At 43.9% G+C, this 11,814-nt stretch overlaps 1 protein-coding gene across 1 annotated transcript; it reads left to right on the plus strand.

The window, feature by feature from the left end:
* The first annotated feature begins 587 nt into the window (after positions 1-587).
* LOC137560456 (uncharacterized) lies at positions 588-11,555 on the plus strand. Its single transcript, XM_068272028.1, has 2 exons — positions 588-632; positions 10,266-11,555. Exons 1-2 carry the CDS (start codon positions 588-590, stop codon positions 11,553-11,555), a joined length of 1,335 nt encoding a protein of 444 aa, XP_068128129.1.
* The last annotated feature ends 259 nt before the right edge of the window (positions 11,556-11,814 follow it).

Below are 11,814 nucleotides of genomic sequence, written 5' to 3' on the forward strand. Positions count from 1 at the left end.
AACACGTTTGCGTTAACGCTAACCGCAAAAAACACTGCCATAGTGTTACATGTGCTAACGGTTAGCCAATAAATGGTATCATCCTGATTCAAAACTCCTTGCCATTACTGATGGCTAACACAGTACAAGACTCTACTGCTACTAGTACGGAGGCAAGCAAACCAGTGGTTAAGAAGACTACAGCGAAGAGGCAAAGAACCCCTGCAGACACCATTACCGGTATCGAGTGTCATGTCCATTCACAGCCTTTGATGCAAAAGCAGGAAACACTTTGTGCTTCCAGTAATGCTTGTTAGTGGCCTAATAGACTGTGTATAAATGAAACCTTAGTGACGGCACAGAAGGGACAAATCCCCCAGCTGAATATACCAGTATGGAACTCAACTAAGAGGGATATTATGTTACCAGGTAACACCAGGTGTTGAGTACATAAAGATAGCACAGCCTGCACTGGCGCTGACGAGGAAAGAAGTGCAGCAGATACCTATTCATTCAAAACGCCAGCAATGCCACCCCTTTCCACTGCAACTAGAAGATGACTGAGATTTCCAGGCAAAGACCACCAGAGAACAGACTTACCAAGAATCATGGGATCCACCAGTATCTCTAGAGAATGTGAAGAACAACAGCAGGTAAAGAACAACTGCAGCCACTGATTTTTATATATTCCAGTCACCTTAGAAGAAGGATCTGGATCCCATTGAGCCTTAATGTCCTCTCTGCCCACCCTGGTTACCCCACTGGACCCCCCCCCCCCCCTTTCCCCGTTGCAGAGTCCGATTTTAATTTTGAAGAAGCCTTTGGATCTCCTTGGAAGGCTTTGGAAGTACTCACAACTCTGAGAACTTCTGAAGTTGGTTCTGTACTGCACTTCAAGAGGAACTCCAGTCAAAATAGTGTAATAAAAAACTGCTTCATTTTTACAATAATTATGTATAAATGATTTAGTCAGTGTTTGCTCATTGTAAAATCTTTCCTCTCCCTGATTTGCATTCTGACATTTATCACATGGTGACATTTTTACTGCTGGCAGTTGGTGTCACTGGAAGGAGATGCTGCTTGCTTTTTTGTCAGTTGGAAACAGCTGTAAACAGCGGTTATTTCCCACAATGCAACAAGGCTCCCACAGTGTGATGTCAGGACCATGGTCATGACATCACACTGTGGGATGGGTTTCACCACAATATTAACTATACAGAGCCCCCGGATGATCTGTTTGTGAAAAGGAAAAGGTTTCTCATGGGAAAGGGGGCATCAGCTACTGATTGGGATGAAGTTCAATTCTTGGTTACGGTTTCTCTTTAAACATGCATAGTATGGATCCACTCGTCTTCTGATGTACTTCTGAGGAGACCCAAAGACATAGCTCAGTAGGGATTTTGAACGGGGGCCAGCGGAGGAAAAAGGGACCAAGATATGAGTGGTAGAAGGCTTCATAAGATCCAGAGCCTTCCCTCTTCCAAGGTTAGTAAGTAACTTTTTTTTCCTTGTGACTAAGTAAATGCCTATGCGCTTTGAGTCTTATGGGTGAATAATATTAATATTCAGGGGCGCCTCTAGCCTCTTTGTCACTCCAGGCAAGAAATCCTGTGCCCCATCCCCCCCCCCCGCCCCCCCATAAAAAATAAAACAAAAATCATATACATTATAGAACACTTCACACATGACATAAGCCATCAGAGAGGGATAACTATGAAATGGGGCCCTAGGCAAGATAACACTTTGCCCTCCACTGATGGTCACCTGGCTTATTTAGTTAGATTTGGTGGGGACTAGCAACCACCAGGCCCCTAAACTCTCTATAGACCCTAGGCAGCTGCCTAAGTTTGCCTTGTGGATGATCAGCATTGTATGCCATACAGCACATGCTGCCAGTATGCACCTCAAATACAGCATCCACACTACAAGTTCCAATGTCAGTCACATTGCAAGATTGGATTATCAAGCAAGACATTCTTACTTTCAAAATAATTTTTCACAAACATTATGAGATATGCAGATATGTTACCACCTGTTAGGGTAGGACTAGAGTGGGCATATCATGACATTGAAGGGCTGATATGGTAAGGTGGTTTAAGGCCCAGTGCACACCGAGCGGTTTTAGCAGCGATCCGCCAACCACATTTGTCTGTGAAAACGCTTGGCTAATGTATTTCAATGGGATGGTGCACACCAGCGGTTTGAGGTTTTTAGCAAACCGCAAACGTGCCTCCTGCTGCACATTTGCGGTTTGCAGAAGCGATTCTGCCTCAATGTAAAGTATAGGAAAAATGCAAACCGCTCTGAAAAACGCTAGATCAGAGCAGTTTTCCAGGCGTATTTGTTACAGAAGCTGTTCAGTAACAGCTTTTACTGTAACAAGATTTGTAATCTGCTTCACAAAAACGCTCGGCATGTTTAGAAAATGTCTCTAAACATGCCTAGAATCGCTCTGAAATCTGCTCCAAAACCGCTAGCGTTTTGAGGATCTGCTAGCGGTTTTGGTGTGCACTGGGCCTAACAGTTTGATTCATAATCCATTCTGGAGATAATCACAGTGTGTTTGTAGTGTAAGTGATACAAGAGAAGAGAAGTAGAATGGAGGGAGGAAGGGTAGTGGAGGGTCAGAATTGATGACATGGATGAGCAGATATCTATGAGTAGAATAGAGGCTCAGTGGGTAGCACTACTGCATTTTAGTGCTGAGTCCTAGGCTTGAACATTGGCCAGGGCAAAATCTGCATGGAGTTTCTGTCTTCAGACACTTCAGACATTTCCTGCATCCTAAAAAACATACTAATAAGTCAACTGGTTTACCCCAAAACAATCCTATATTGAAAATATTAGACTATAACTGTGGTAGGGATTAGACTGTGAGCTCCTCTGAGGACAGTCAGTGACATGACTATGTACTCTGTAAAGTGCTTCAGGAGATGTCAGTGCTATATAAATAAACAATAATAATATGGTAGGACATTAGACTATGACTATGGTAGGGTTAGATTGTGAGCTCCTCTGAGGACAGTCAGTGACATGACTATGTACTCTGTAAAGTGCTTCAGGAGATGTCAGTGCTATATAAATAAATAATAATAATATGGTAGGACATTAGACTATGACTATGGTAGGGTTAGATTGTGAGCTCCTCTGGGGACAGTCAGTGACATGACTATGTACTCTGTAAAGTGCTGCAGAAGATGTCAGTGCTATATAAATACATAATAATAATATGGTAGGACATTAGACTATGACTATGGTAGGATTAGATTGTGAGCTCCTCTGAGGACAGTCAGTGACATGACTATGTACTCTGTAAAGTACTGCAGAAGATGTCAGTGCTATATAAAGTACTGCAGAAGATGTCAGTGCTATATAAATACATGATAATAATATGGTCGGACATTACAGTTTGACTATGGTAGGGATGAAATTGTAAGCTCCAGTGAGCAGTCAGTGACATGACTATGTACTCTGTAACGTGCTGAAGATGTCAGTGCTACATAAATACACAATAATAGTTCCAAATGCTACTGGCTCCCCTGAAGAGTGCTCAGACTAGTGTACATAGTTGTGCACATTGGCTATCATTCATGAACAGGCTGTCGGTAAGGGGAACCCGTGCGGGAGAATACCGCCGTCGGTAGTTGTGCCTTCTGGGTGGTCATTCATAAACTTTGTGCCTGGGGCGGTAGCAGTGCGGAGGTTTTCTGGAGAATGGTGTCGGCAGGCGGGCGGTAGGCATGCGGAAACAGAAAAGCTGGCCGAGTCCCTCCATGCGGTGTTCTCTCTGCTGCTGTGTGGGAGGTCCGTCCCATTCACTTACAAGGACTCCGCAAGCTTCCCGCTACAGCCAGGGGATCGGTAATCCCCTTCCGCATACCGCTATGCGGAAATGTTTATGAATGAGCATTTTGCAACTTTTTCTGGATACCTGCGTATCCACACTGCACAAGGCGGTACGTTGTCACTCTGCACGGGAATGTCAGCTCCGCATACGGAAAGAGGCTTTATGAATACACAACTTGCTCGGTGGTCGGTAAAGTCAGCGGTATTACGCATTTCCGCATGCGGGAATGCTTTATGAATGATAGCCATTGTCCCCCAAGTAGCAGTTGTTTGGTCAGAGAGACAGTGGGAGAGGGAGCATGAGCAGAGGGTGAGGGCGAGCAAAGTTAAGCTCCACACTCACCACAGTGACTGCAACAACACAGGAAGATGGATCCAGCGAGGTGTCCCTCATGACAAGTGTCCAGCGATTCATCTTCCTGCCAGCGGGTATGTGAGATGTCACGTGACATTACAGGACGGGCGCGAACGAGAAGTCAAGCGACCTCAGTACTTTACTTGATCCTCAGTGACGGTCACTTTTCACCACACAACGCTAAGCGATGTCACGACATTGTGTAAATGACTACTTGTCGCTCAAAAAAAAAAATTGATGAACATCAGGAAAATCGTTGGAAAAATCGTGAGGTGGTACATAGCATTAGAGAGAGGGCAAACAGACAGCATTAATGGAAATACATTATTATGCCATCTTCAATTATAAGTAGTGATGGATGTAATTACACTCATTGCTTACATGTCCATTATCATTGTTTGAGCTTTAGATGCTGCCCTCCTATTCACTCTCTCACAATGAAAGACAAAACCTGCAACCCCCACTGTGTCCATTACACACTTCAAACACTGTCCTGTTGAATTCAGGGAGAAGTGCAGGCTGTGTAGGGGAGAGGATCAGATGATCCATAGCTAGTCATGGCGATCCTCCTGACATCTAGACATGCAGACATTCTAGCAGAGCACACAGCTGTCTGCAGAGTTTACTGTTTGTTTGTTTGTCTCACTCCCTCTGCAGACTCAGTAACATTTGGGGGTAGGGCGCTGTCGCTGTCTCCTCTGTGGAGGGGCAGAGAACAGCTATAAGCCAGACACCTTCTTCTTAGGGAGTATCTATAATTCTGAACTCTGAATGATTCTTTAGTGACTTAGCAGAAGACTATTTGTGAAAAGAGCAGAGTAACCAAGCAGCTCAGGGTGACCCAAGCTGGAATGTGTAGGGGGATAAAAGGAACCAAATGCCCTCCTACTAAAAAAGCAAAGCTTGGTGTAATTTGCCTTCTTAAAACAGAAGGAAATCTTTTTCTCTCCAGTCCCTTACAACGGTCTTTCAGGACAGGAATTTTTATTTCTCCTTGGACTGACAGTAATTTATTGCGCCTTCCCCATCAAAGCCGCTCCAAGCCGCTGCCTGGGTGGTCAGTAGGTAAAGGCGCCCCTGTTAATATTGTATTATTGTGTCCGCATGCCCCTGACGAGTCTGGCTGAAACGTGTTGTCTTTGTATTAGTGTCCAACAATAAAAATCTATCCTCTTATGGCGAGGTAAGATTGTTCTTATTACTTACTCCCACTCACTACACATTGCATCACAATTGGGACGCTCTTTTTTCTTACCGGTACCTGGGTTTCCAAACCTGAAATTCATCTACTGGACCTCCCAGTACATATCCCACTGTTACTTCTCAGCAGACTAAGTAATAATGGATCCTCTGCAAAAACCTCTTTAAATGGAAGCTGGGAAAAAGGGGGTAAGAAGACCTTAGAGGAAAAAATGGTACTGCCAAAGGTGGCCTATTGTAAAGGCTGTGATTTGCGGCACAGGAGGGAAATTAGGACGCATGGCGGTGCCCGCTATCCGGTGCCTCCCGGCGCTGAAATTCTTGCAGTGCCGCAATTAGCATTTCCACAAGCCTCGGCACCCGCATTGCCGTCACTGCCACTAATTAGGTGCCTCCCGGCGCTGAGATTTAGTTTCCTTGCCGCATATTGCCGCTTCGTGGCAGAGGGGGCATAAGTTTTGAGGGGTTAGTGTTAGGCACGGGGTTGTCTTAGGATTTGTCACCAGATAGGTTTTTAGTTTTAGGCAACACCAGGGGGGGATCTTAGAGCTAAGCACGGGGGGGGGGGGGAGGTTCTTAGGTTTCACCAGGGGAGTCCTAGTGTTAGGCATCGGGAGAGGGAGGGTTCTGTGTGAAAGTAGGGTTAGCTTTAGCTTGGCTTTAGTAAAATATTGGTAAACAGATACTGTATTTTACTATCGGAATCCTGCAGTAGAATTGTAGCGATATTCTACTTGCGGCAATACCCTGCGCCCTTTTTTCCAGTTGCCTTTTTATGTATGCCTTTATATCCCCAGCCAGTGCTCCCTACATTGGTTCAATAACTGGACCATTTAGAATCCTACCTGCATAAAAATTCAAATTTTTTTTAGACCCACAGGCCAATGAATGGTTTTTGTTTGTACTGCTGCATTGGTAGAGCATAGCGATCTTTGGCAAAAGGAACATTTAAAGGGACTCTGAACTCAACTTAAAAATGGAATATTAACTTACCTGGAGCTTCCTCCAGCACCCATAGTGTGTGAGGTCCCTCTGCATCCTTCCGCTGGTGGCTCCATTAGCCACGGGACTTTGTCAGGAGTCGTATGCAACTGCACATGCGCAGCCCTTTTGTGCACCTGTTTGGCTTGTATGCCCAGTGCCGTGAGCTTTCTGCGCACATGCGGTTCTCGAAAGAAAGAACAACGCATGCTCAGGACACACAGTCCAGATATAGTCCTCTTCCTAAATGAGTAATTAGCTTTACAAAGCAGGAACAATTGTCACTTGTTTTCCACATCTGCACAAACTGAGTGGAAGGGTAGCTCTCGTCTTGCTACATTTATTTTGTGAAGAAGCTGAGGAATTACATTTAGATAATTAAGGTAAGTGGATTGAAATAATATGTGTCACTAATCCTAGCAATGTGTAGAGCTGAACTGAAAGGCCTCCTTATTTTTCATTAAAATAGAAATTTGACTTTAAGCTGGTCTGGTTGAAGACATTATTTGTTCTTTGCCATGTTAGGTATGGTGGGTGGTGAATGAGAATTGTTAGGATTAGGTTTAAGGATGGGCAGAAGTTAGTGTTAGGTACAACTTGGAGGAGGGGGAAGGTGTTAGGGAACAGGCACAGTTCATGAGTTTATAACAGTGTTAGGGTAACATGGAGGTTGAACATACATCTTGTCATCGTTTGGTGACTTGCATGCACTGTGAGGATTAGAAAGGTTATGGTAAACTCACCACAGTATTATTTGACTCCAACCACAATGTTCTCAGTATGACTTATCTTATCTAACAGCTGGTGAGGGTGTGACGGATTCACCTGCGCTAAATGCACCCAGTGTATAAGGGCCGGTTCACACGGACGGCAGGCGGCGTCTACCGCCAAGCGTTCGGGACCCATCGGCTAAACGCTCCCATTCAAGTGAATGGTAGCGTTTAGCATTGCGCGGTTACCGTCGATTACCGTAGATAGCATAAGCGCGGCGTTCCAATCCCGATTTAACGCGTCGTTTCGGCCGTCCAAAGAAGCCGCATGCGACGTCCAGGGACGGCTAGCCGACGCGGCTTCATGTCCCCCTGCGGGGAGGAGAAACGCCGAACGCGACGATCTCAGTACTGCCGCCAGCGAACAGGACGTCACAGGACGACACGACTTCCTGGCCGCCCCAACGCCGACTGCCGTCCGTGTGAACCGGCCCTAAAATATGTGCACGATGGTGTGATTTAGAGTATTTAGGCCCAGACTGACTTAAAATCAATAGATATTCTGTCATTCCAAACCAGTTAGTCTGTATAGGAAATGGTGTGGAGTGTATTCCTCCCTGGAGAGGGTGCCATAAAAAACTCCCCACTGCCCAGCAGATTCAAACCCCTCATAAAACAATTACATTCTCTCTTTGGCAAACCTTATGCTGGGAATACACGTTTCGTTTTTGCCTTCGTTTTAGCCTTCGATTCGTTTGGTAAACGAATCGAGTGTTGAAAACGTATGTGAAAATAGTCATAATCTCATTATAGTTTCGATTAATAGACCCCAAAAACGAACGACTAGTGATCGAACATGTTTGATATTATCTCTCTTTATCCATCTAATCGAACCATTGGTAGGCTTGATGGCTTTTCAGATCGATTATATATTCGTTTATGCCGTCCGTCCCTGTACTACGTTTCGTTTCTTTGCAGCCTTCGATCATTGGAAAAACGAAACCATCAGAATCGAAAAAAAAAAAAAGGACAAAAGGCACAATCAAAACGAAGGTTTAAACGAAACGTGTATTCCCAGCATAACACATTCTTTGATAGGAAGAGGCCAAAAAAACCCAGACCCTTGGCACATTCCTCTACATTTCCTGTCAGGGGAAAGGGGGGATGAAATTCACTGTCCCTTAATTCAACTCTGGTAGATATAATTCCACATGGTGCCATCATTGGATGAATATTTCGGGAGTGCTTGGGAGCAGTCGTTCACGACTCACAGGGCGTAATGTGATCAGGTCAACACACCTTTTGAGAAGTTTATGGGTCGAATAGCTGGTTCACCCCCATAGATATCAATTCCCTAGACAGTTAAAAACAAGCAGACTTGATATCTATAGGTTCAGCGCATGATGACTGACTGTAAAATGTTGGTTTTTATATCATATGTTGAATATCCACAGAGTTATGGCATAATTGGAGAAGATGGCCAACTCCTTTCCCCTAGGCAAAGGGCCGGACCTCATTCTGAGGTCAGATTGCTAGGGGTGGGGGAATCATCTCTTGTTACCATCTCCACCCTCCAGCAGAGAAAGAGTTAAAACTGCTGGACACAGGCTGGCAAGGGAGTCCTTCCTTAGCCGGTATCCATATTCCATCAAGGATTGAGGCTTTCCATCATTGGACTTTTACACACGGAACTTTATGTCTTCTGTTTGGATTTACCATTGCAAAGGGCACGGCAATTTGACACACAACACTCAGTTATTTTTACTTTTATTCCTTTCATTTTTGATGTATCAATCTGTCTCAACTGCTGTATTTAGTTTATGCATTATTTTATTATAAAATAAACAATTAAAAATCGTTTGTCTAAGTGCTTGTTCAGAAACCTCTGCAAAGAGTTTCCCACGTCTCTGAAGAGAACGTTACCATAACTTTTTTTATTAATACTGTTATATTTTTCTATCTCTAGAAAGGTTGTTGAATAAGCCCTTTTCCTACAGGATTTAACTAGAGTTATGCTACATACACACTTGAGATAAAAGTCTTTGGAAAATGAAAGATCACAGACCAATTTTACCCCCTTCCATGTAGTATGAGAGCCACACCTACAGTCTATTCTATTGAGCTGAACTCCACATCAGATAAAAATCTTTGCAAGATGCTGCACACAAAGATGCTGTACACAAAGATGTTGTACACATTCAACAGATCAGTATCTACAAAAGATCTGTTCCTGCAAAAGATCCGTTCCTGCAAAATGCATTCATAGTCTATGATACCTGCAGATCATCATACACACCTTGTTTAACAGACATTCATCTGCAGATCAGATCCACCAGGATGGATATTCAGATCTGCAGATGATTGTCTGATCTGCAGATGAATGTCAGTTAAACAAGGTGTGTATGAGGGTCTGCAGATCTCATATAGACTATGAATGCATTTTGCAGGAATGGATCTTTTGCAGGAACAGATCTTTTGCAGATACTGATCTTTTGTGTCTGTACAGCATCTGTGTGTGCAGCATCTTGCAAAGATATTTATCTGATGGGGAATTCAGCTCCATAGAATAGACTGTGTAGGTATGGCTCTCATACTACATGAAGGGGGTAAAATTGGTCTGTGATCTTGCATTTTCCAAAGACTTTTATCTCAAGTGTGTATGTAGCATTAGAGTTGCATATCCGCATACTAATGCAGATTGGTGGCAGCGATCCGATCTCTACACGAGATCGCAGATTGTATTGATTGTACATACATTTGAAATTGTACTGTGTGTGGACGTACCAACCAATCTAAAAGGTTACTTTGCCTGCAGTGCTGAAGGCCTTTAGGATTCCCTCAGGGTCTGAGGCTGAATGGTAAACTGCGGAAAAGGGAACAGGAATTGGAGGGTGACGTCACAGAGAGATAATCAGAAAGGTTTTGGTACCCTCTTACAGTCAGGTTCTCTATAGAATATTCTAGGTATCGCTAATGAGTAATGACAGATGATCCTGACGATGCGCCACAGTGCATAGGCGCGAAACGGCTGTTGACCTTACTCTCTCTGCCTGTACCTCTCTCCATGGTGGTGATGTATATGGAATTTTAAACCTTATGGAATAAAGGCTATGTTTTACCTGATGTGCACAACCGCTTGTTCTTGGAATGGAGTTGCAGTAATGACAGATGATTGTGTTTTCTTCTCTCTACAGCCTCGATCACCTGTCCACCCCAGGATGCTGATGTCTTCTAGATGCTACTTCTACACATTTTGCTTTTTTGTCATCAGCTCTTTCTTACTTTCTTTCTATGTTCAAGGAACAATATTTAAGAAGAGCACACAACCAGTGAAACTTACCTTTGTCAGAGACCCCATAACAGCCCTGGACAGCCGAATACTCATCATCTCTCCATATTATGATCCAAGACCGAGCCCGTCAGTCAGGGTCCTCGCCATCATTCATGAGTCTGTGAAGGAAATCTATTGTCTCTTCAACTGTCTCCTAAATCGAACCATCTCTGTTAGGGCTTCAATAGATCTTCATAGTGACAGGTTTGGGTTTCCTTATGGAACGGCAGATCTGCTATGTAAAGAACCTTCAGAATGTAATTATAGATATATTTCCTTCCAATCACCTAACTCCACAGTCACAACGGAGAGGCTCTTATTTGAAGTAAAAAACCACCCACTTCCATCAATCTCTTCCAATTTCACGGTTTGTATTTCTTCTATTTATGGAGGCTACAACAATGTTCTACAGATGGTCCAGAGCATTGAGATGTACAAGATTCTGGGTGTTTCCAGGGTCACCATCTATAACACCAGCTGTTCCCAGAATATAGATAAGGTCCTACACTATTACATTGATGAAGGAACTCTAGAAGTTGTGCCATGGCCAATAAACCAATACCTCAATACATCAAAAGAATGGCGATACTCTGAAGGTCTCACTAGTCAGGTTGGTTACTATGGACAAACTGCAGCCTTAAATGATTGTTTATACAGGAACATGTACAAAAGCAAGTTTGTCCTCCTTCATGACATTGATGAAATTATCCTTCCAGTCCAGGATGAGGACTGGTTCTCATTGATGGAGCATCTCCAGAGACTACACCCAGACACAAGTGTCTTCTGCTTTGAAGACCACGTCTTCACCACATCAGCCAGTGCCTCAGGGTTTGACCTGTGGCCAGATATCCCGGGGGTCAATATTCTCCTTCATCCCTTCCGGGAACCTATCAACTGGAATGAGTTTATTAATCGCAAGATGATTGTGAATCCCAGACAGATATTTCAAACATCTATTCATTCCGCTCTGAAACATACAGGAACAACAAAGAATATAACACAAAATATTGGCATCTCCTTCCATTGTCGAAGTCAAGAGAGGAAGAACATCACCACAGACCAGCTTATTCGCGATGACATATTGCGAATGTACAATGTGTCCTTGGTGCCAAAAATTAATGGCGTGATTCGGAAACTCTTCACTCACTCTTAGCTCCATTTCTTTACGTTAAAGTAGAAACATTCAAAATGTCTGATTCGGAAACTGTTCCCTAGTGATGTCGGGAACTTGAAATTTTCAGTTTGCGAACGGGAATGTGCCGCGAACGTTCGCTAACCGCCATAGACTTCAATGGCAGGCGAATTCTAAAACCTAGAGGGACTGTTTTTGGCCACAAAAGCGATGGAAACATTGTTTCAAGGGGCCCAACACCTGGACTGTGGCATGCTGGAGGGGGATCTACGGCAGAAGT

The sequence above is a fragment of the Hyperolius riggenbachi genome, chromosome 1 (assembly GCF_040937935.1).
Source record: "Hyperolius riggenbachi isolate aHypRig1 chromosome 1, aHypRig1.pri, whole genome shotgun sequence".
Taxonomy (NCBI): Eukaryota; Metazoa; Chordata; class Amphibia; order Anura; family Hyperoliidae; genus Hyperolius; species Hyperolius riggenbachi.